This window comes from Oryctolagus cuniculus, chromosome 3 (assembly GCF_051225735.1).
Source record: "Oryctolagus cuniculus isolate XC-2025 breed Fujian yellow rabbit chromosome 3, ASM5122573v1, whole genome shotgun sequence".
In the NCBI taxonomy this organism is placed as follows: domain Eukaryota; kingdom Metazoa; phylum Chordata; class Mammalia; order Lagomorpha; family Leporidae; genus Oryctolagus; species Oryctolagus cuniculus.
This window is the reverse complement of record NC_142869.1, coordinates 108,593,633-108,619,496: the sequence shown is the minus strand read 5'-3', so window position 1 is coordinate 108,619,496 and position 25,864 is coordinate 108,593,633. Positions and strand designations below refer to the sequence as shown.

The 25,864-nt window shown below is 42.3% G+C and overlaps 1 protein-coding gene and 1 long non-coding RNA gene across 8 annotated transcripts in view; one reads left to right on the top strand and one right to left on the bottom strand.

Annotated features, from left to right (window-relative positions):
• LOC127491784 (uncharacterized) overlaps positions 1–25,864 on the bottom strand; it is a 47,721-nt gene that overhangs the window by 1,199 nt on the left and 20,658 nt on the right. The window contains exon 3 of one of the 2 annotated variants that reach the window (XR_011387310.2): positions 248–460. This is a non-coding gene — a long non-coding RNA (uncharacterized LOC127491784). Of the gene's footprint in view, positions 1–247; positions 461–7,779; positions 8,115–25,864 lie in introns of those variants that run through there. The other variant, XR_011387311.2, reaches the window with a different exon arrangement.
• ACMSD (aminocarboxymuconate semialdehyde decarboxylase) overlaps positions 1–25,864 on the top strand; it is a 73,856-nt gene that overhangs the window by 28,654 nt on the left and 19,338 nt on the right. For all 6 annotated transcript variants that reach the window (XM_089329293.1, XM_089329295.1, XM_008258508.5 and 3 more), the window contains 3 exons: positions 300–393; positions 2,718–2,813; positions 3,936–4,108. In XM_089329293.1, the coding sequence (XP_089185419.1) occupies positions 300–393; positions 2,718–2,813; positions 3,936–4,108 (363 nt within the window). The remainder of the gene's footprint in view (positions 1–299; positions 394–2,717; positions 2,814–3,935; positions 4,109–25,864) is intronic.

Sequence of the window (25,864 nt, the reverse complement as noted above, 5' to 3'; positions counted from 1 at the left end):
TTTGCTACCAAATGTTTGAGTGACAGATGGTTCCTGTGACTTGCTTTGTCAACCAATATATTAAATTCATCAACCTCAATGATAAATCCACCTATGTCCTCTGTTAATTCTAAGTGTCTTTCTCATTTTCTAAGCAGGAACAGAGTTTGTCAATGAATCTTTTATATAGGTCAACTTCAGAAGTATTTTAGTTCATTTATTCATACCAGTGTAGACTCAGAGAAAACCAGTTTCCCTAAAACAGTACCTGGTATTTCCGGGCTCATCCAAATAACCTCTCTTCCATTGCTTCTTTGAAGGCAGCTGAAAGGCTGAACTGCTCCTTGTTTGTGCATCCCTGGGACATGCAAATGGATGGACGGATGGCCAAATACTGGCTCCCTTGGCTTGTAGGTTTGTGTCAGCATGGGGTTCAGAATAGATGACTAGCTCTTGAGTTTTTCCAATCATATATGGAACCCTATTATGTCAAAGACAGAATGAATAATTAACAGGATTGTAATAGCAACTATTAGTAATGGGGCTCTTTCTCTGATAAGTGTTGTATATATTACCTCATTTGATTGTAATCAAATCCAGTAAGATCTTGAATAAATCACATCATAAACAAAATATGTATGAGGGTACTTCTAAAAAGTTCACAGAAAATGGACATGAAAGATCAGCTTATTTTTGTGCAAAAAGCTTTGAATTCCATGCATAATTTTTCCATTTTCCATGAACTCTTTGAAGAATACTAATATGCATGGATTTAAAAGTTTGTACCACCATTGAGATTTAATGCTATAACGAGTACTCAAACAGTATTTTTCACTTTGTGTTTCTATGTGGGTGCAAACTGTTGAAATCTTTACTTAATGTATACTAAACTGATCTTCTGTATATATAGAAAATTGAAAATGAATCTTGATATGAATGGAAGGGGAGAGAGAGCGGGAAAGGGGAGGGTTGCGGGTGGGAGGGAAGTCATGGGGGGCGGGGGGAGCCAATGTAGTCCATAAGCTGTACTTTGGAAATCTATATTCATTAAATAAAAGTTAAAAAAAAAAAAAACAAAGTTTGTACCAAAAGAAAAGATCTTTCAATTCCAGTTTTCCATGAACTTTGTGAAGTATCCTCATATTTAACCTATGAGGTTGACATTATAAAGAACATTTTACAGATGGAGAAACTGAATCTTGGAGAGGTAAGGAAACCAATGTATTTAGTAAGGCAGCTGCTTAAGCATCTGGAAGGAAGAAACAACTGAAGAGGCTCAGTGTTGTCCAGCTTTAAACAAACTCTCATCCTGATTCACATACTTTGACAATCTTATAGTTATTGCACTTTCCCACATCAAAAATTAAGATGAGCATTTGCATATAGTCATGTCATTATTAATTTATGTAATACAGACATACCAATGCCCTCTGGTATGCTAGGCCCTATACTAGCACTGAGGATTTAGACAGGAACAAAATCTCTGCCCTCATAGAACTTACATGTGCTGGTTAGAGAACAGAAATGATAAACAATGACTCAAGCGAAAAAACAAATAGTCAGCCAATTTCAGAATTTTATTCTGGATACAATGATGGTCTTAGTGGGTTGGAGGATTCCCAGCAGGGAAGCATCACGACCCAACTCACACTGTAGATGTAGCTTAACTTTTGGCTCCTGGATGGAAGGTGGATTGATGGGTATGGCTCAGATAATGGAGAGCAGAAGCTCAGGACTAGTTGGAAGTGATTATGTCCATGCACCCCCAGCCTTCACGAAGTTCTACACACAAGCCATTCCCAGGTGGATCTGAACCCATCATGCTTCCAGAATTCCCAGGAAGCTTGGGAGCCAAGAGTGTCTCTGCCTCTGGAGTAGCAACGGGCACCCAGTGAAGCCTCGTACCACAGCTGGAAGCATCAGGCTTCCAATGAAGGCCCGGGGCACAGCCACGCAGAGCTAGAGAGCTCAAAATCACAGTCTGAAAAGCACTCATCTGGCAAAGCAGTCCACAGCTCTAGCAGCATCACAAAGCATTCAAGATAATTCACTTTATCCCAGTTATTTTCAACTTCAGCTCCAAGAGGCAGCAAAGATTTGGCAAGAACAGAATAAGAGTTAATATCCAGTGAGCACTCACTGCCAGGTGCTGTCCACTGAGTGCTCAGAACAACACTCCCTGGCAGGAACTCACTGTTATTACCCCTCATTTACAAATGGGGAAATTGAGACACAGGCAACTCATATTTGCTGAGTGACTACAATGTGAAGTTCCAACCAGGCGCTTCACTGATGTCATCCTTTGCGAGGCTCCATAGCAGACTTGTAGGATGGACAACACTGACCCCATTTCACAATGCCAGCTCCAGGACACAGAACAGCTTGTCAAAAGCCAAGAGGCAGAAAACTGGAGGAGCTAAAGTTCAGCCTAGACTTACAGTGGTCTGCATCCAAAACTGAAGTAGCAGAGTCAAGACAAAGGCCAGGTCCTCTGTACACTCGGTTGTTCTGCCCATTAGACAACTCTCCCTGCAGTGGTAAATAGGAAGCTTCAGATGGGTCTCCTTGTGGAGTAATGACTTCCATTCACTCAGACCAGCCAGAGGCACAGAAGCCCCCTGTATCTTAGTACCAACAATTCCCCAGCCATCAGCTGACAGGACCCAGCATTAACGCCACTGAGCTTTATCTTGTTTGAAGTGACAAGTCCTGAGCCTTGTGACTATCTCCTCTTTCAGGAATGCCTGCCGAGACTACCATGGCTGTTTGCTCCATGATCATGGGTGGAGTGTTTGAGAAGTTTCCTAAACTGAAAGTATGTTTCGCCCATGGAGGTAAGACTCCATCTGCATTAATCAGCTCAAGCTACCACAACAAAATGCAGATTAGGTGACTTACAACAGAAATGTGTTTTCTCACATTCTGGAGGCTGGAATTCCAAGATCAAGAGTTGGCAGCTCTGGTTTCTAGTGAGAGCTCTCTTCCTAGGCTGCAGATGGGCACCTTCTTGAATTCTCACATGGCCCTTCCTCTATGCATGCAGGGGAGGGGATAGAGGATAGGGAATCACAAAACAAAAACTCTTCCTCTTAGTAAACGTACATCAGTCCTGTTGAAGTACCATCTCATAATCTCATGTAACCTTAATTTTCTCCTTAAGGCCCTTCCTCCAAATACAATCACATTGGGGGTTAGGGCTTCAACATATGAATTTTTGGAAGGGATATAATTCAGTCCATAACATCCTTCCAGCCATGATGCTAGTCACATGATGTGTGAGTACCAAATTCTATTTTGGTAGGCAAGTTTAGTTTGGCTTGTACAGTTTTTTCTTTTTTTATTTAAATGCCTCTACTCAGACCATGCATTCTCTGGTCTGCAATGGTCCCCATCATTCTCTCATTTACAAATGGGCCTATTTCATTCATTTACACTGCCTGTCTCGTCCCTGTAGGTAAAGGAATTTGTGACTCTTGGACACACATGTGCACACATATACACTATCAAACTGTCTATGTTGTTCACTAACCTACTTTTGCTTCTCAATGGCAAAAAGAAAACACTTTTCCATGTTAGTAAACAGATCTCCATCTTTATTCATGCTTCCATGCACAGCATCACATTTTATGGCCACATCATCAGGACTCATATAGTCCCCATTGGATAGGTTGTCTGGGTATTTTGTTTTTTATAACCACGTTATATTTGAAACTCTTAACACATATCTTTAAACATTTGTCTTCTCTCTTAAGGATAAATGTTTCAAATCTGAATTTCTAGATTAGTTAATGTCATTTCTTCTGTTTCATCTCCCAGCATTTGGAACCCAGTAGTTCCTTTGTGAATCAAACATGATCTCTGTTAATCAACTGGACCTCTCATCACATATAACATAAATACTAGAAGAAATGCTTTCCAATCAACACTAGTCCTTCAGAAATGGTTTTTACCTACAGGTGGTGCCTTCCCCTTCACAGTGGGGAGAATCTCCCATGGATTCAGCATGCGCCCAGATCTGTGTGCCCAGGATAACCCAACTAACCCAAAGGAATACCTTGGTTCCTTTTATACGGACTCCTTGGTTCATGATCCTCGGTCTCTTAAGCTGTTAACAGATGTCATAGGCAAGGTAAGCCAGGTCTGCCATTTGGATGGCTTAGGGGGAGAAGACTGCAGGATAAACAATCGACTACTTGGCCTGTCTCCAAAAGATGGATAACAGAGGAGTGGGCATTTGGGGTAGTAGTTAAGATACAAGCTGGGATGCCCATATCCCATAGTGAAATGCCTGGGTTCAAGTCCCCACTCCACACTTTATCCCAGCCTCCTGTTAATGCATATTCTGTAAGGAGTGTCAGTATTTGGGTCCCTGGAACTCATGTAGGATTGAGTTTCTAGTTCCTGGCCCAGCCTCAGCTTTTGTGGACCTTTGGAGAATTAACCAGTAAATAGGAAATACTATGTGTTCCTATGTCTTTCAAATGAATAAATGAAAATATTTAATAAAATGGATGGAAGCAAAGGCATTAGAAGAACGAAGAGGGACAGTGAGGCTTGGGATTAGGATTACTTGCATAGGAGATCCTCTTTAGGGTCTTCTTCAACACAGAGTGCATATCACCAGGATATGTATTATATAAGACCAAGAAAGCCTGGATAATCCACATAGATGGGTACTTCCCCAGATCAACTTCTCTTCTTAGGAGCTCATCCCAAATGACAAGTGCAATGTGGTAAGCAGAAAAAGCAATCAGTTCTCAGATTCAATTAACCTAGGTTACAATACTGGCTCAACCTTTTCCTAGTTGGTTAAATTGTTAATGCAACTGTCCTCATCCACTATATGGAGAGAGCAGAAACATTAAAGAGGGGGAAGTGCAAGGCTGAGAAAAAAGCACTGGACAGGGAGTCAGGGGAAAATGATGAAGATGGTCTCATGTGCCATGCCCTGAAATGCCTTCCTGGAACAACATGGCCTTGGTTTTGAAAATGGTTTTCTCATTTCATCAAAAGACCAGCACAGTGATACTTTAAACCTCTACGAAAAAGTATTTCTCTGTTTGGGTATGCTGGCAGATCTCCCTATTGGTAGCAACCCTCCCTTTAAGTAGGCTCTTCAAATGCTAACTCAGCAATTCGGACAATTTTCAGGGCAAATGTGAAGAGTGTGAAATTTTTAGTATTTAAATTGTTTTGCTACTTACAGATAACTATAGAAGGCTTCTTAATTTTCCCAAGGCAAAAATCTTTGGGGTTTTCAGAAGTATATGGAATAGTTAACTATTTACAATATTTTAAAAACCCTAGCGATTTTTAAAACTTATTTAGTAGAAAAAGAGGCTCTTCATTTGAAACTTGCAAGTAGTATTCCATCTTCAACATGGAGCCTTCATCTCTGGCTTGGGAAGAATCACTGGAATATAAATGCTATGTATTCTAGCTTACAGATTAATTACGTGGTTGAGCTGTGTTTCTTAGTCATCCAGCTTTGTTTTGTCCCTGTGAAGATGGGTGGTTAGCAGTTGGTTGTGACTACTGATTACTTCTTGTTTGCATGGGAGAGGAGGGAAGCAATGGGGAGATATGTAGGAGGGAAACTACAAAGGGGTGAAGCTCAAGGAGACTTTGTGGTCCTGGACTTTGAGCAATGGAGGAGAGGAGAAAGGTTAAGTGGTGTGGAATTGGGGGAAAGGTCATCCTCATTCTACCGCATCAAGCCAGGTACCTCCTCCTAATCTTGGAAATGGAAACAATAGGAGAAAATGCCCTTGGCAAATACAAGGCCCATCTTCTGAGGGACATCATCAGCAGTGAGGGGTACGAACAGCACCTTCAATCAGTGCTCAGGGCAGTGCACATTGGCAGGGGGCTGGAGCCCACAAAAGCAAGGCAAGCACCTCGTGGGAACCAGTGGATAGACCAGTCAGTGAGCACATGTGAGGAGACCCCTGCCTTGAACCCCTAGAAAAATTAAGGGAGCACTCTGCAAGGTTAATAGGATGAGATCTTGCATTCAAACTGCAAAGGCTTGGGCTTTTGCAATTTGGGCATCAAAAGTAAATGTGACCTCATTTTATGGGAACTCAAAAGCTAGAGGTTCCAGGACACAGAAGCAATATATATTAATAATTCAGAATTATCTTTAAAATACTAAGGCTTCCTCATTCTAGTTATATTCATTTGAGCAAATTCTCTTTCAAAGACAATCTTCAAATCAACAGTGAAGGAACGTCCTAGCAGAACATCTGGACTAGGAAGCTACCTGTCCAGTTTAGAGTAAGAATTCATAGAGCTGTAAGGGGAGGTCTCTAGGAAAGGAAAAGATGGAACTGATGGATTCTTGGGGCTGTCTGAGAACTGGAAATAATTATTGTTAGATACTTAGCAGAGCTGTTGATGTATTAGGAACAAATAAGCAGTACACACATAGAAAAGTATGCAAATAAAAAAAAGGAAATAATTAACTCCAAGAAAACAAAAGCTGTATGAGAATGGATAACTAGTGTATTATTTGACTCAGCAGTGAGCAGTGTTTATAGTCATAATAATGTAAACACTAAAAAATGGTTTAAGTGACAATTATAATTCTATTGGGAAAACAGAGAAATTGGGGTAAGACCAGTGACCATAATGGGAAATCAGTAAATACTCTTGAAAGCTAACAACTTGAGAAACAATAGCCCAAGCTTATTTTCTGGGAATATGAAGGTAGTTATCAGAAGATGCAAGTTAAAATGGTAAAAGCAGCTGTTTGGGGGATGTGTGTTTGGAAAGTGGGCACACTTTCATAATAGAGACATTTTATCAATATCTGTTTAGCTAAATATAGATGTTGATTTGATAAATCAAAATTATAAACAATATCATAGGCTAAATCAATATATTCATGAAGGTTATTCAAAAAGTTTCTGGAAATACATATTATGAAAAAACTATACATGGATTTCAAAATTTTTTGTACCCAAATAAGTTTACTTTTTTGGTCCATTTTCCATTAACTTTAAAAAACAGATTTATTTCCTTATTTATTTCTGTTGAAAGGCAGAGTGTCAGAGAGAGTGAGCTATCCAGTAGTCCACTCCCCAAGTGCCCGCAACAGCTGGGGCTGGACCAGGCCAAAGCCAGGAGTCAGGAACTCCACCTGGGTCTCCCACATGAGTGGCAGGAACCCAGGTACTTGGGCCATGATCTGCTGCCTCCAGGAGTGTTAGCAGGAAGCTGGATCAGAAGCAGAAATAGGACCCCATCGCAGGTACTCCAGTATGGAATACAGGTGTCCCAAGCGGCAGCCTAACCCCATGTACCACAACACCAGCCCCTCCATGAACCTTTTGAAACACCATTGCATGTCAGATATGTAAACACCAAAACCATTCTGAGCACCTACTATTCCTAAAACACTATGCTATTTGGTAAAGGAGAACTTAAAGTACATAATGTGTTGGCATCCTTCCATGTCTAAAACTCTTTGATCTTCATCTATGTCTACTCATTTTTAAAAACACTTACAGAATCAGGGGCATCCCATATCAGAGTGCCAGTTCAAGTCCCCAGCTACTCTGCTTCTAATCAACTATCTGCTGATGAACCTGGGAAGTCAACCAGTGAATGAAAGATCCCTCTCTCTCTTTCTCTCTCTCTCTCTCACTTTGCCTTTCAAATAAATAAATAAATCCTTAGAAGACAAAAACCTAAAAATAGTTGCAAAGAATGCTAATTACATGCTATTAGTTGATCACTATAAAAACATGAAAAAAGAAAACTATTCATGATCATAGAAAATACACTATATATATTTATATTTTTTAAAAGATATTTTATTTGAAAGTCAGAGCTACACAGAGAGAGGAGAGGCAGAGAGAGAGAGAGGTCTTCCATCCTCTGGTTCACTCCCCAATTGGCCACAACGGCTGGAGCTGCGCCAATCGGAAGCCAGGAGCCAGGAGCCAGGCGCTTCTTCTGGGTCTCCCATGTGGGTGCAGGGGCCCAAGGACTTGGGCCATCTTCCACTGCTTTCTCAGCCAATAGCAGAGAGCTGGATTGGAAGAAGAGCAGCCACATCTCGAACCGGTGCCCATATGAGATGCCAGCGCTTCAGGCCAGGGTGTTAACCTGCTGCACCACAGCACCAGCCCCTACAAATATTTATATTTAAGTGAATACATTTTTTGAGAGATCAGTCATCTGATACCTGTTATGGTTACATCAGAATGTTGGCTAGCCACTGATAATCTATTACTGCATTTATAATTATCCTAATACGTAGTGGCTTAAAACAATAAACATTTAAAAGAGCACTTCAAAAAGCTCATGGAAGATGCAGATTACATAAAAACTATACATGGATTTCCAATTTTTTTGACAATTTTTTTCAAACTTGCATTTCCATTTTTCCTTCAAGTTTTTGACGTTTCCTCATATTATTTCTCATGGTCTCCGTGTCAGGAATTTCAGAGCAGCTTAACTGATTCAAGGTCTCTCAAGAGGTTGCAAGCATAGTGTCAGTCAGGACTGCTTAAGCAGGGCTAACAGATTCACTTCCAAGGTGGCTTTTCCCTATGATTGGCACACTGGTACTGGGTGTTGGCAGGAGGCCTCAGTTTCTCCCTAGGTGGGCTTCTCCACACAGCTGCCCAGGAACCCTCACAACGCAGCAGCTGGATTCCCCCCAGAATGAGTGCGCTGATGAAATGGAGAGTGGGATGGACAGACAGGCAGAGATGGAGCACATGTGAGGCAGGCTCTACCCTTTTTATGACCTACACTCAGACGCCACACAGCACAGCTTCTGCCACACTTTATGCATCAGAAGTAAGCACTAAATCTGTCCTACACTGAAGGAGAGTAGAATGAGGCACCACCTCCAAGAGGAAGGAACTGCAAAGAATCGGAGGACATTTTAAAACTACCACATTCCATCCTGTGGCCATAAATTGTTTATGCAAAAAATCCTTACCCCTACCTAGACTGCCTCAAAAGTCTCATCCATTCACAGCACCTAGACTTCAAAGTCTAGGATCTCGTTTTGTGGGGAGCAACTGAAACTAGACTAAGTTCTGGAATTAAGACTTATTCTATGCATCTGCTCTCCCACAATATGGCGCTGGGGAGGAGTAAACTTCTACGCAGCTGCCTCTCGCCAATTTGACTGATGAGCTGCAGGAGCTGATCTTGCTCCTGATTGGAGGAGAGCAGCATGCTCGGCGTGTGGGTAGCAGAGTTGGGATTGGTGGAAGAGGACTATAAAGGAGGAGAGAAATAACATGCACCAGGAACATCTGAAGGAACACCTGAGCAGCCCCTGAGAGAGCCGGCCAGCGGTGTGCCGCTCCTCTGTGGAAGCGGGGAAAGTGGCAGGGGGTGCCGCCCCTCCAACGGAGGTGGAGGGGTCGGCAGCCAACCCGGGAAGGACCAGCAGCAAACCCGGGGAGGTGTTTTTTTTTTTTCTTTTGCAGACAAAAGAACAGCGCAGGGTCCTGTGTCGTTCCTCCGCGAATGGGGGAGCGACATCGTTTGAACTTGTGGATAAGACTCACAGTGTTCAATTCCCCTCAATCTGAGGAATGTTAACTAGAAACAAATGTCTTTGCTCTCTGCCCCTCATATAAAATGGCAAGACAGGCACAGAATAGTTGTTCTACACCCTCCCATTCCCAAAGGAGAAAACAGAAGATTCAGAGTAGTCATCAGTCACTTGCAAATCTGAAATCCAGCAGGCACATGTTGGGAGTAGCTTGATGAGAACTCAACGCATAGGAATGATTCACCACAGTGCTTGCTTCTACCCGAGCCCTCCCTTTTCCATGAACATTAGCTTATGACTGGGTTTTTATAGACTGCTTCATGACTGTAACAAGTTTTGGAGCCCAAAGACATAATTTCAGGATCCCAGAAGAGGCAGTCATGGTACATTTCTGTTCTTTTAATCCAAGCTGGTGTGTATCTACCAATATAATTCTTTTTAAAACTTTGTGGGTCTCTTATGAATCTTACTAAATGTCACATCTTTAGGTCAAGCCTTACCCACAAAGCTCTGAGAAGAGTCCTTCTCTACCTTGGGCTTCTGCTAAAGTTGTTGGGGGTCAACATCTTTAAGTTTCCTAGAAGACCTTATTGTTGGACTGTCACTGCCTAAGTTGTTTTTTGAATCACTGCCTAAATCTTTGGGGTCATAACAAGGAGAGAATAGTTATAGGTTGGCCTACTATATTTTTCTGGTTGTACCATGGATTTAATTCTTGCCAGAACTCATCTCTTTATTTTAGCATCATTTGCCATTGGAGTGCCATTGGTGGGGCTGTAAATTCTCAAACCCAACAATTCCTGGTTCTTTTGTGTTTAACAGTTCTTCCTTTAAGGCACTCCTCTTGGATTTTACTACAAGCAGCAAGAAGATAGGCAGCATTTTTAATTCTTTATAATGAAATTTCCTTAGCTACATCATCCAGTTCTTTAAATGTATTTTCTACTGTACATATTACTGTAAATTATAGTATTGCTACATTTTTGCCCTGTAGAGCAAGCATCATCTTTTCTCTAATTTCCAATAACAATTTCCTCATTCTCCCTTTGCCCTTTAGTCTCTCACTACTCTTGAGGTCCTTCCAGCCTCCTCCCACCAGTCATTTCAAGGCCATGCTCCTATTTTTAGGTCCTTGTTATTGCAGCGCCCGCTTCTAGGTACTATATTCTGTGTAAGTTATCTGCTGCTGCATAGCAAATTAACCTAAAGCTCAGTGTTTTAAAATAGCAATGAACATTTATTATCAATGAGTCAGGAATTCAGGAACGCCAGGACTGGGTCATTTGGGTTCAAGATTTTTCCTAAGGTTCAATAAGATGATTGCAACCCATAAATACCCTCCTCCTTCCCTCTCTCCTCTTCCTTCTTTTCCTTGACCGTATTTTATATGAACACTACTTACACTAACTTAACCCCAAGCCCTCTATCCATTGTGTAGCTCTCCTCTCACACATTAAAAACAAATTGGGTAGAGTAGTTTATTAATTCTATATTCTTAAGGAAATATCTTCAGGAACCTTCTAATTTGTTCTAGTATGGACTGAGTAGCTACATAGAACTGCTACACAGCTGTCATGCTGAAGTATGCATTCACTGTCATCCTGAGAATTTCTCTCTCTCTCTCTCTCTCTCTCTCTCTCTCTCTCTCGATCCCTCCATCCTTCACTGGGTTCCTTGTCTCCTTAATCCCACAATTGTATTACTTCTTGGTTTACTCTTTAATTTGGAGTGGCATCCTCTAATAAGCTTCTGAGAAAGGGAGTATGGTCTCTGAAATTTTGTTGCTCTAAAAACATCTTTATTTTTCCCTTACAGTAAGTTAATTTTCTAGATACGTAATTCTATCTTGGAAACCATTGTCTCTCAGAATTTTAAAGACATTGTCCCATTGTATTCTGGATCTAGGATTGCTTCTGAGTAATGTAATGTCATTCTAATCTTTGAATCTTCCATAAAACCTAATTGTCTCCCCAACTCTCCAATCCTTCAAGACTTTTTGTCCTGAAGTCTCACAGTGGCTTTACTTATTGGATATTATGCTAGATATATGGTAAGCCCTTTCATTCTGGAAATTTTTTAACTACTTCTTTAATGATGCCTTTCCTTCTGCCTATCTCTATGGAATTCTTATTATTCTGAAGTGAGACCTTTCTGTCTTGTATTTCAACTTTTTGAATTTTTGTTTTATTCTCCATGAGATTTCATCAATGTTATTGATACAGCCTTCTATTTAGCTGGTCTTCTTTTAATTTCTAAGAACTTGTTATGGTTCTTGTTCTCTGAATATTTTTTAGCATTCTATTCTTGTTGAGTGGATGCAATACCTTTTCTTATCTCTCTGAATATAGTAAGAGTTTTTGGAAGTTTACTTATCCCTTCAAGTCTCCCTCTAAATAGTTTTTTTTTTCTAAATAGTTTAAAAGTATCAAATTTTCCTATTAAATGCTTTCTTCACATATCTGTACTTTGGACAAGTAAAATGTTTCAGTATTTAACTCTTGGGGCAAACAGAGGTAGTAGTTGCACAACAGTATGAATGTGTTCTATGCTACTCAAGTTCACAATTTTACACTGGTTAATTTGATGTCATTTGAATTTCACTTCAATTTTTAAAAGAATGAAGAGGACTGAAATTAAGCCTTTCAGCCACTTCAACAAAATATTTCTTCATATGTTCTTTTTTTTTTAAGATTTATTTATTTATTTGAAAATCAGAGTTACACAGAGAGAGGAGAGGCAAAGAGAGAGACAGATCTTCCATACACTGGTTCACTCCCCAATTGGCCGCAATGGCCAGAGCTGAGCCAATCTGAAGCCAGGAGCCAGGAGCCTCCTCCGGGTCTCCCATGCGGTGCAGGGGCCCAAGAACTTGGGCCATCTTCCACTGCTTTCCCAGGCCATAGCAGAAGGCTAGATTAGAAGTGGAGCAGCTGGGACTCGAACTGGTGCCCATATGGGATGCTGGCACTGCAGGCAGTGGCTTTACCTGCTATGCCACAGAAATTCCTGTTATGCTAAACACAAAGTGTTTATCTCATAGGGAAAGAAATAGCTCACTCTTAGGAGCAACACTGTCATTTTTTTACAATAGGATGAATGTGATAACATCTCAGGCATTCGATGTATGGCTCAGAATATAAACAGAGGCTGGAGATCAATAAGGCTCAATGGCCACTGATTCTTCATCCCTTTGCTGTGTCTTGCAAGTCTTTATGACTTAGGGCTACTCTACCCAGGGGATTCTAAAGAGTTAGGATGACCTGGATGCACTGAAAAGGTTCTTTATCATCAAAGAAAATTTGATTCTTTCCAGAGCTATGTAGGCAGTACAGCATGTCATCTTTGTCAGGAATATCTCCAACATGGTTTCAAACACAAAGGGCGTCTTGCCTAATTCCCACATAACTTGATATTTACATTTATTTTAATACTTCAGTCTCTAAGTACTTTGGTTAAATGATGTTTTCCCAATAGCATAGAACCTTTATTGGATGCCTGTAGGCTTCCTCAGGATAAATGTATAACTTACTGTGTTCTCAAACAGTTGTGGTAGAGACAGAATTCAAGCCCTGGCTCCAACACCTGTTAATGAGATGGCCTTTAATATCAAATTACTGGGGCAGTGGTGATGGTTCTGGTGCTCGAGTCCCTGCCTCTCATATGGGAGTCCTGGATGGACTTCCTGGCTTTCGCCTATTGCTGCATTTGGGGAGTGATCAGTGGATTGGAACTCTCTGTCTTTGCCTCTCATAAATCAGTAAGACAACTGAGTCTCCTCCTAGACAAACTGCATCAGCATCCCTGGGGTAGAGCCCAGTGATTGCATTCTTTTGTAAAGATTTATTTACTGGGAGCCATTGTCGTAGAGTAGTGGGTTAAGCTGCCTTTGGTGCCAGCATCGCATGTGGGTACCTGTTTGAGACCTAGCTGCTCTACTTCCCATCCAGCTCCCTTCTAATTATCCTATGAAAGCAGTGCAAGATGGCCCAAGTGTTTGGGCTCCTACATCCATGTGGGAGACCCTGAAGAAGCTCCTAGTTCCTGGCTTCAGCCTGACCTGGATCTGGCTATTGTGGCCATTTGAGGAGTGAATTGCGATGGAAGATTTCTCTCTCTCTCTCTCTCTCTCTCTCTGTCCCTGGTTTTCAAATAATTTTTTTAAATCTTTTAAAAATATTTTTGTAAACTAAGATTTATTTACTATTATTTGAAAGGCTGATTGACAGAGACATGGAAAGACAAAGAGAAAGAGAGAAAGAGAGAGAGCGAGGTTTTTCCATCAACTGGTTCAGTCCCTAAATGGCCAGAATACCTGAGGCTGGGTCAGGCCAGAGCTATGAGCCAGGAACTCCATTCAGGTCTCCCACATGAGTGGCAGGGGCTCAAGAACTTGTGTCATCTTCTGCTAGGCCCCACCTCTCCCATGGGGCCCTCTCCTCTCTCTGTCTGAAATCTGAGAGAGGGTGGGAGAGAGAGACCTGCATGTTTCCCACCTCTTCCAGGATGAGGGAACACTACCAACAGCTGCCTTGCTGACTTAAGAAGCAAGAGTTGTCTCAGGCCAGTTGAGGGAGAATTCAGAAAGAAAGGGTCAATGTGTGAGTAGGTGCCCAGATGCTATGAGACCCTGTTGGCAAGAGGTTTGAGTCCAAGGGCAAGAGATGTGAGCTGAGCCTGAAGGAAGAAGCAGCCCTTATGGCAAATCTCTATTGACTGCAACTGAGAACAAACAATGTGAAACTTTCCCCTGGGCAGGGAGCAAGTCTATTAAAGCTCAGTTGGATTAGTCAGGCCATGCGTGACTTGGACAATTTGGCCAGGCCCTGGAACTCTGGTCAGAGATATGGCCAGATTCTACTGTGATTTCACAGCAGCCATTTAAATGTACTTTTATTGGAGTGGGCATTTGGTAAAGCAGTTGAGATAAACTTGGGAGGCCCACACCCCACATTGGAGTACTGGAGTTTAAGTCCTGGTTCCAATAGTTATTCTAGCTTCCTGCTAATGTGCACCATGAGAAAGAGTGGTAATGAGTTGAAGTAGTTGGCGTCCCTGCCACCCATGTGGGAGACCTGGATGGACTTCCGGGCTCCTGGCTTTAGCCTGGCTCAACCCTAGCAGTTGTGAGTATTTGGAGAATGAATCAGCAGATGGAAGATCTCTCTCTCTCTCTCTCTCTTTCTCTGTGTGTCTCTGTCTCTCTGCCTTTCAGATAGAAATTTTAAAAATATATCAAACTGCCGGCGCCGTGGCTCAATAGGCTAATCCCCCGCCTTGCGGCGCCGGCACACCGGGTTCTAGTCACGGTCGGGGCGCCGGATTCTGTCCCGGTTGCCCCTCTTCCAGGCCAGCTCTCTGCTGTGGCCAGGGAGTGCAGTGGAGGATGGCCCAAGTGCTTGGGCCCTGCACCCCATGGGAGACCAGGAGAAGCACCTGGCTCTTGCCATCGGATCAGCGCAGTGCGCCGGCCGCAGCGCGCCAGCTGCGGTGGCCATTGGAGGGTGAACCAAAGGCGAAGGAAGACCTTTCTCACTGTCTCTCTCTCTCACTGTCCACTCTGCCTGTCAGAAAAAAAAAAAAAAAATATATATATATATATATATATATATATATCAAATCATTGACTCCTCTCAGCCTCAATGGGGGGACAATGACTAAGCAGAGTTGACATGAAGACCCAAGAGAATACTATGCCAAAAGACTATACAAATGTCAGAGATTTCTGTCACCTATTCTAGTGCTTTACAAACAGTAGGTGTTAAATTGATGTTTGAGCTGCATACTGATTTTGTGGAACTAAAGTTAATCTCACTGACTAGATTAAACCAAGCTCTTTCTCTAGGAAATAATGTCTCAGGGAACCAAATCCCTGGTATACCAGAATTTTTCTAACAAGCTATGTTGTATTTACTGCAAATGCTGCTAAGAGATATGTTAATGAGAAAATAGTAAATTGTTCCTTTTCCAGAAGAAAAATTAAACTCTCTTCCACTATTAGAAATTATTTGGTCAGACACATTTAGGGTTTGCAGCATTACCTGAAAATGTGAAAAAGTCATGCATTCTAGGAGGTGAGCAGTTTATTTCTCTTCCCTGGCAGGAATATTAATCACTATTATTACCAGCTCAGTAAGTCTTTGCCCTCATAATGAACTGTGTGCTGTTGGTAGCTTTAGGGAGGAAAATATATGTTGGAGCATAATGTTGGTGCTGAGAAATCCATCAAGATTACCCACTGCTTTAGTGCCTAGTAAGGAGAGCCAGTATCTGTCTAGAAGGTAGAATTTGAGGATCCCACACGAGGCAGCCAAGGCACCTCAAATGCCCACCAATAGAATTATTTCTTAACAGAGTCTTTAGAAAGGTCCTAATAAAAACGCAGATGCTGTGGAAGGCTACAGTAACAGAGATATTTTTAAAAATTGGTTAACTATATAGTGGATCCCAGAGAATAGAATCTTTTAAAAAAAAATTATTTCTTTACTTGAAAGGCTATTAGAAAGAAAGAGAGAGATCTTCCATCTGATGGTTTACTCCCCAAATGACCACAGCAACCAGGGCTGGGCCAGGCTGAAGCCAGGAACCTAGAACTCCATCTGGGTCTCCCAAAACAGGGCAGGGGTCCAAGCTCATGAGCTGTCTGTCACTGCTTTCCAGACACTTAAACAAGGTAATGGATTGGAAGCATAGCAGTCAGGACTTGAACCAGCACCCATGTGCTAGTGACTTAACCTGCTTTGCTACAACACCAGCACCAGCCACGAAATAGAATCTTAATCATATGGAAGAAAGTTCAGCTTTTAGGGAACCAGGCTCTGGTATGTTTCTTAGGAACCTTGGGGCCGGTGCCATTGCGCACTAGGTTAATCCTCCACCTGCGGTGCGGGCATCCCATAAGGGCGCTGGTTTAAGTACTGGCTGCTCCACTTTTGATCCAGCTCTCTGCTATGGCCTGGGAAAGCAGTAAAAGATGGGCCAAGTCCTTGGGCCCCTGCACTCGTATGGGAGACCTGGAAGAAGCTCCTGGCTCCTGGTTTCAGATCAGCACAGTTCCAGCCATTGCAGCCATTTGGGGAGTGAACCAATATAAGGAATACCATAATCAATTTGCAGCTATTAGATAACCAATGATAGAAATAACAACAGAAAAAGTATTTTTAACCCAAGTATTTTTTAAGCATCTATCAAGTAAAGACAGGGAATAAGCAGTAGAGTACATGACCTTCACCGTCCAGAACCATACAACTCTTTTTAAAAAAAAAAAAAAAAAAAAAAAAAAAAAAAAAAAAGATTTATTTATTTGATGGGGCTGGCACTGTGGCACAGCAGGTTAACATCTTGACCTGAAGCGTCAGCATCCCATAAGGCCGCCAGTTTGAGACTTGGCTGTTCCACTTCCAATCCAGCTCTCTGCTATGGCCTGGGGAAGTGGCAGAAGATGGCCCAAGTCCTTGGACCCCTGCACCCACATGGGAGACCCGGAGGAATCTCCTGGCTCCTGGCTTTGGATCAGAGCAGCTCTGGCCATTGCAGCCATTTGGAGAGTGAAGCAGCAGATGGAAAACCTCTCTTTCTCCCTCCCTCTCTCTCTCTCTCTCTCTCTCTCTCTCTCAGAGAGAGAGGTTTTCCATCCACTGTTCACTCTTCAAATGGCAGCAACAGCCAGAACTGGGCCAATCCGAAGCCAGGAGCCAGGAGCTCCTTCCAGGTCTCCCATACGAGTGCAGGGGCCCAAGGACTTGGCCCATCTTCTACTGCTTTCCCAGGCCATAGCAGAGAGCTGGATCAAAAGTGGAGCAGCCAGTACTTAAACCAGTGCCCTTATGGGATTCCAGCACTGCAGGTGGTGGCTTCACTCACTGTACCACAGCTCCGGCCTTGACCATACACTCTTGAGGAATCCCTTCCCCTCCTCCATTTCACCTGCTGCTATCTCTGCCCCCACTGAACTAGAAACTCAATTAACAAGAATTTCATTTTTAGCTCTTTCAAGCCTACTTCCCTCTCCCTTATAAAATTACTAGCAAGTTCTCAATAATCAAAAGTTTGCCAGAAGTGGGGCCGGCGCACTGAGAAAGCCATGATATGAAATGGAAGAATTGTTGACTGGAAGCAAAATTAATTCCTCGATTTCATTTCCATGCTGATGAAGTTGACAAATGTAATATAAGCATGGGACTTTTAAAAATTATGTTGTATTTTGGAATTGTAAACAGCTTTAGCAAGAGGAAGTTAGAAATAAGGACAAATGAACCTCTAGTGAATATGAAGCAGACAGTTCAGGCTGAGATCAGCTGTTGGCACAGATGTGCACAGACATAACTGGGTCTTCAGGGCTTCTGTCAGCAGGTGCATTTGCTTGGTTTCATATAGTAATGAATACAGAAATCTAGAAACAGAATGGTTAGCCTATCATGGCCTTCCTCTAAATTTTCTAATGTACTTTTCCACAATACTTCAGATATTTGCAAACCTAGGAAAATATTTTTTGGTAGAAATCAAAATGTCATCCTCACAGCAGCTAAAATTTAGAGTACTTAAATGCATTTAGTATTTCAGGCCTAGTTACAATCAGACTTCCTTGTTACATAAATTCAAACACTTATTCCTTCAACCTATATACACTGATAAATCAATTCTTAATTTGATTACAATCATGTGTCAGAATTTTATTCCAAACTTGTCTCAAAAGAAGAAACTTTCTGCAAAGTCTAATTCAAAGAATCCATCTTTCTAGAAATATTTATAGGGCATCAAAATGGTTAGCTATGTTAGACTGGATTTTAGGAAAGAAGAACAAGAAATCTAGCTAATAGCTTCTTTGTATTTTTTTTTAAAGATTTATTTATTTATTTATTTGAAAGACAGAGTTACAGAAAGAGGTAGAGACAGAGAGAGGTCTTCCAACTGCTGGTCCACTCCCCAGATGGCCGCAACAGACAGAGCTGCGCCAATTCGTAGCCACGAGACAGGAGCTTCTTCCAAGTCTCCACGCCAGTGCAGCGGCCCAAGGACTTGGGCCATCTTCTACTGCTATCCCAGGCCACGACAGAGAGCTGGATTGGAAGAGGAGCAGCTGGGACTAGAACCGGCACCCATATGGGATGCCAGCACTTCAGGCCAGGGCATTAACCAGCTGTGCCATAGCGCTGACCCCCTCTTTGTATTATTGGTTAAAGATTCTACACAGGTCTCGAGATTAGTATAAACACGGCCCAGCACTTAATACGACACCACTTGGAACAACTACTCCCCATATCAGAGTGCCTGATTCCAGTTCCCACTCCACTGATTGCAGCTTCCTGCTAATGCAAATCCTTGGAGACAGCAGATGATGGCCCAAATGTTTTGGTCCCTATCACCCACATGGGAGACCTGGATGGAGTTCTGGGTTCCTGATTTCAGCCTGACCCAGTCCTGGCTATTGCGGGCATTTGGCGTGTGAACTAGTGGATAAAAGATCTCTATCTCTATGTCTATCTTTGTCTACATCTCTGTGTCTGTCTGCTTCTCTTTCTCTCTGCCTCTCAAATAAAATGAGAATAAATTAATTTAAAAATTTTAAAAAGACTAATATATTCCTCACTCAGTATCCAAAAAGGTAGGTTCCAGGACTCTCTGCAGATAATAAAATCTGCAGATGCTCAAACCCCTTATATAAAAATACATATTTTGCAAATAACCCTTGCACATTTTAAATCATCCTAGACTACATATAAGACTTTTTAAATGTTTTGTTTATTTATTTAAAAGCTAATAAACCCCCCATGAAAAGCAGCACGTCACAATCATACCACAAACTTTTGTTCCATTTCCCATCTGTAACCAATTCCTTCCTTACGTTTATTAGGGGCCACTTATTTCACTCTAAGGAATTTCAGCTTCACCTTTTGAGCAACGGAAATTTTTTTTTTTTAGATTTATCTATTTGAAAGGCAGAGCGACTGAGGGAGAGGGAAAGGGAAAGAGAGAGAGATCTTCCATTCATTGATTCATTCCCAAATGGTCACAATGACTGGGGTGGAGCAGGCCGAAGCCAGGAGCCTAGAATTCCATCCAGGCCTCCCACATGGTAGCTGAGATCGCAGTACTTGGGCCATGTTCTGTTGCCTCCCAGGAGCATTAGCAGGGAGCTGGATCAGATGCAGAGCAGACAGGACTCAAACCGGCGCCCCAGTATAGGATGTCCATGTCACAAGTGGCCACTTAACCAGCTGCACCACAATGCTGGCCCACAACAGGAAACTGGTGAAGGATGTTAAGCATAGATCCATTGTGATCAATCTGCTGTTTTTAAAAGACCATTCTCTAGTGTTTAGTGATGACTGAAGTACCTGAGACTGGAATCTTGGAGATGTGTTTGAAAACCACAGTATAAGCCCTGCTTAACTCAATAAATAACTACTGGATACCAGGCCTGTGCTCAGAGATGGAGACAGTTTCTACTTCAGTTTTTTTTTCTTGTTTAAAAATATAGCTTTATTTATTTATTTATTTGAAAGGCAGTATTACAGAGAGAAAGGCAAAGTTACAGAAAAAGAAAGAGAGAGAGAGAGAGAGAGTCTACCCACTGGTTCATTTCTCAATTGGCTAGAACGGCCAGATCTGGGCCAATTTGAAGCCAGGAATCTAGTGACTTCTTTCAGGTCTCCCACATGGGTGCAGGGGCCCAAGGTCTTAGGCCTTCTTCTGCTGCTTTCCCAGGAGCATTAGCTAGGAATTGTATCAGCAGTGGAACAAGCAGGACTGGAACTAACGTCCATACAGGATGCAGGTGCTGGGCAGCTTTACTGCTATGGCACCCACAGAGCTGGCCCTCTGTACCGGTTTTTAGCTGACTGAAGGAGATGAAGACACAAACCTGGCTCCACCACACACTAGCTTGACTCTAGGAAAATGAGCTATCTTTGTTACCTCATCTGCTCAATGGGATAATAATAGGACCCACCCCACAGGAACTTACACATGATTCATAAAATTTACATATCTACATAAACATCTATACCAAGATGAATCTGGGTTAAAGGTTAAATGGCAGATCCTTGAATTTTCTTGCATTATTTCTGTCAGCTTGACAAACTGTCAAAATAAAAAATTGCCCTCCTCATTAATGAATCAATTAAATAATAAAAAAGTTTGGGCTAGAAAGGTATTCCAACAGAGGAATCAACCCATTAAAGTCAGGAAACCATAAACTGCTTGGTGGAACTAGAACACAGTGTGACTCAGTAAAGGCTCCCGCAGAAAAGAAAACAACATAGTGACTTGGGAGAACATAAGAGAAATTAAGGAAGGGATTACTTACAAAGGACCAGGATATTACAAAAGCTCCGTTACCATTCCAGGCCGAAACTTAAAGGCAGAGAGGGCTCTGTAAAAAGGGCCTGCTGAGGGGCAGGCATTCGGCACAGCAGTTAAGATGCTGCTTAGGACAGCCGCTTCTCGTATCAGAGTGCCTGCATTGCAGCACTGGCTCTGCTGCTGATCTCAGCTTCCTGCTAATGCACACTCCAGGAGGTGGCAGGTGAGAGCCCAAGTAGTTGAGTTCCCGCCACCCACATGTGAGACCCACAAGGAGTTCCTGGCTCCTGGCTTTGGCCTGACCCGGTCCCAACTGTTGTGGGCATTTGGGGAGTGAACGAACCAGCAGATGAAAGATGCCTTTCTGTCTCTTTTTCTGTCCCTGTCTCTCTTTGCCTTTCGAATAAGAAAAAAAAAAAAAAATGGGAGGTGACAGCATTTGGAGGGACTCTGGATGATTCCACGGGAGAGAGCTGGGGATAAATACTTTTCTCCCATTTTCCAATCCCCTGCCTGCATTGCTCCTTAGCTAGACCCACATAGAAGGTGGAGGTGAAGGGAGCCTTCTGTGTAGTGCTACAGCTCAGCCTCCAGGGGACAGACAGGGGAGGAGGAAGATGGAGAGTAGATCTGGAGATTTCAGAATGTAGCAAGATTTGGTGGGGGAGACAGCCAAGGTAAGAGAGAGAGAGAAAATGAGCATGATGTTGAATATTTAGATGAGGTGTTTAATATTAAAGAGCACATTGAGTGTTAATTGTTGGTGAGGCAGCCAAGAGGTGTCTGGCAGGTAGCCACATGCTTAGGGTTTGAGGTTTAGGAACTAGCACTTGCTTAAGGGTGATGCTGCCAAGCAACACAAAAAGAAGCGCAGCTACACTAGGAATTAGGAGTAGTTAACAGGGCCAGCGCTGTGGTGCAGTAGGTTAATCCTCTGTCCACGGTGCCGGCATCCCATATGGGCACCGGTTCTAGTCCCAGCTGTTCCTCTTCTGATCCAGCTCTCTGCTATGGCCGGGAAATCAGTAGAAGATGACCCAAGTCCTTGGGCTCCTGCACCCGTGTAGGAGACCCAGAGGAAGCTCCTGGCTCCTGGCTTCAGATTAGCCCAGCCCTGGCCACTGCAGCCATTTGGGGAGTGAACTAGCAATGGAAGACTTCTGCCTCTCCCTCTCACTGTCTTTAACTTTACCTGTCAAGTAAATAAATAAATAATCATTTAAAGAAAAGACTAGTTAACACCTGAAGTTTCTACTTTTTCACCATTCACTTTTTCATCTAGTACCTTTCACATTCCCTGCGTTCACTGCAAGTACACTTAATAAAGCCACCAAATCCAACAGCCACTCTTCAGTTCTTCTTAAGCAATACTGAATCAATACCTTTTCTTCAAATATCTCCTGTTGAATTTTCTTCTAATGCCACTTTTTTTGGTTCTTGATTCACCTCACTCTGCTTCTTCAATGCAGCCTCCTGCTATCCTCCATTTCTGCACCTACTACACCCCAGTGCTGATATCCCCTATGGCCCTGTCCCCAGCCCTCATCAGAAACCATGGAGGACAAGAAGGCAGGCAGCAGGAGACATACTTAAAGTAATGAAAAGGAGAAAAAATATAAACTCAAAATACTTTTTAAAAAAGAGATTTATGTATTCATTTGAAAGACAGAGCAACAGAGACAGAGACAGACAGAAAGATCTTCCATCTGCTTGTTCACTCCCCAGATAGCCACAACAGCCAAGTTTAAACCAGGCCAAAGCCAGGAACTGACACTCCATCCTGTCTCCCATGTGGTGGCAGGGGCCCAAGCACTTGACCCATCTTCTGTTGCCTTCCCAAGAGCATTAATGGGAAACTAGATCAGAAGCAGAGCAGCTGGGACTCAAACCAGCACTCTAATATGGGATGCCAGCATGGCAAATGACAGCTTAATCCACAGCACCACAATGCTGGTCCCAAACTAAAAATTCTTTATGAAGCCAAACTATCCTTCAAGAGTGAAGTAGAAATTAAGACATTGCCAGATAAATAAAAACTGGGAGAGTTTACTACTAGTAGAGTACTATACAAGAAATGTGGGGGGGGGGGGGGCCAGGTGTTTAGCCTGGACTCAGTACCTGCCTCCAGCTTCTGACTCCAGCTTCCTGATAATGCAAGACCCGGGAGGCAGCAATGATAGCTCAAGTAGTTCACTTTCTGCCACCCAGTGTGTTAGGTGTAAGATATAGGTCCAAAGAAGGTGTAGAGACAACTGGTCAAAATGGGAAAGACTTTTACTCAAAAAGGACCGCACAGTAATGTCGGACTGTAGCCCACTTGGACAGCAAGTGGGGAGGTCAGAAGTAAGGCCTCAGCCCCTCCGAGTTGGGGGCAGATGTCCTTTTATGCTCTTTGCCTAGGAAAGGGTCCTGTGTTCTTGCAAACACCCACATCCACTGCGATCAAGTGGGCCTGCATGTGCAAGAAGCTCCCGTGGCAGGTGTTTATTAGAATCAACGATGTACATACACTGTGGTCTTATCAGCCTATGTCCCTGGCAAAGAACTATAAAACAAGCCAGCAGAATTTTAGGCAATGAAATACCACAGTGTCATTTTGCTTGCACCCAATTCTATCAGGTGCAGAGTTAACCATTTGTGTCCCATTAACCAAGCAACAATTTGAGAGATCTAAATCAAGTTCCCAGCTTCTGGCTTCAGCCTAGCCATGGCCACTGTGGGCTTTTGGGGAGTAACCAGCAGATGTGAACAATCTTGTCTGTCTCTCAAACAAATAAATAAGTATTTTTAAAATAAATGCTAAAGGGAGTTATTCAGGCTGAAAATAAAGGACACTAGGCAAAGAAGAAATCGTGATGGAGATGAAAAAATATTTAACATGAATTCAGTACAAAAACATAACATCTCATGTGGAAAATGTATAGCTGTAAAATGCTTATAATAAAAAGGAAAAAGATAGAAAAGCTCAGTTTGTACCTTAAGAAAGAAGAAAAACAGAATAAACTATACCCTAAGCAAGCATAAGTAAGGATATAATAAATATTGGAACAGATATATGAAAGAAATATATCACAGAAAAACAGTAGAGAAAATAAAAAAAAACCTTGGTTCTTTGAAAAATCAACAAAATTGGTAAACCTTTAGCTAGGTTGATCAAGAAAAATAAAAGAATACTCAAATTACTAATATTAGAAATGGAACAGGAGGACATTATTATAGACCTTATAAAAATTAGAAGAGTGATAAGTGAAAGCTATGAGCAATTATATGCCAACACATTAGATAACCTAAATGAAATGAAGACAGTCCTAAAAAGACTGCTGAAGCTGACTCAAGAAGAACAGAAATTCCAAATATACCTATAATAAGTAAAGAGACTAGGCCGGCGCCACGGCTCACTAGGCTAATCCTCCGCCTGCGGCACCGGCATCCCAGGTTCTAGTCCAAGTTGGGAAGCCGGATTCTGTCCCAGTTGTTCCTCTTCCAGTCTAGCTCTCTGCTATGGCCTGGGAAGGCAGTGGAGGATGGCCCAAGTGCTTGGGCCCTGCACCCATATGGGAGACCAGGAGGAAGCACCTGGCTCCTGGCTTCAGATCAGTGTAGCGCGCTGGCGGTAGCGGCCATTTGGGGGGTGAACCAGCGAAGGAAGACCTTTCTCTCTGTCTCTCTCTCTCTCTCTCTCACTATCTAACTCTGCCTGTCAAAAAATAAATAAATAAGTAAAGAGACTAGAGTAGTAATTTAAAATTTTTACTTATTTCTTTTTCATTTTACTTAGAAGGCAGACAGAAAGACAAAGATCTTGCATTGGCTAGTTCACTCCCTAAATGACTTTAACAGTCAGGTCTGGGCCAGACCAAAACCAGAAGGCTGGAACTCCATCCAGGTCTCCCAGGTAGGTGACAGGGTCCCAAGCATTTGAGCCATCACCTGCTACCTCCCTGGGCAATATAATCCACAATATTAATAGAATAAAGCTAAAAAACTATACAATCATCTAAGCAGATGAAGACAATTCATTTAACATGATCCAATAGCCCTCTATAAAAAAATTCTCAACAAAACAGAAGCTAACCTCCTTAAATTGATAAATCATATCTATGAAAAACCTATAACTGGTATCATACTTAATGGTGAAAAACTAAAAGGCTCCACTCTTATCACTTCTTTCAGTATAGTACTTGAGGCTCCAGGCAAGGCAATTAGAAAAGAAAAATAAATAAGGGCCCGTGGGTTGTGGCACAGTGGGTTAATGCCCTGGCCTAAGCACCAGCATCCCATATGGGCGTCGGTTCGAGACCCGGCTGCTCCACTTCTGATCCAGCTCTCTGCTATGGCCTGGGAAAGCAGGAGAAGATGGCCCAAGTCCTTGGGCCCCTGCACCCACATGGAGACCTGGAAGAAGCTCCTGGTTCCTGGCTCCTGGCTTCAGATGGGCACAGCTCCAGCCGTTGTGGCCAACTGGAGAGTGAACCATTGGATCAAAGACCTCTCTCTCTCTCTGCCTCTCCTCTCTCTGTGTAACTCTGACTTTCAAATAAATGAATAAATCTTTAAAAAAAAAAAAAGAAAAGAAAAATAAATAAAAGGCATCCCTATTGGAAGGACAGAAGCAAAATTTCCCCCTTTTACAGATTATATGGCCTTATATATAGAAAATAATAAAAAATCCACAAATAAACTATTAGGTATAGATTAAAAATTGTTTTCCTATATACTAGCAGTGAACATTCCATAAATGAAATTAAGGACACATTGTTTAAAAAGAATTAAACCTTCAGAAAAATACAAAAAGGAGAACAAGACATACACTATAAACTAAAAAATACTGTTGAAGAAAATTAAAGAAGACCTGAATAGATGAAAACACAACTCATGTTCATTAATTGGAAAACTAAATATTGTTAAATGGCAACAAATTCATCTACCAATCCAAGGCAATTCCTATACAAATTCCAGATTTGGACAGAAACTGAAAAGTTAACCCTATAATTCAAGCAGAAATGCAAGGGACCCAAAATAGTCAAAACAACCTTCAAAAAGAACTAGTACCGCTCCAGC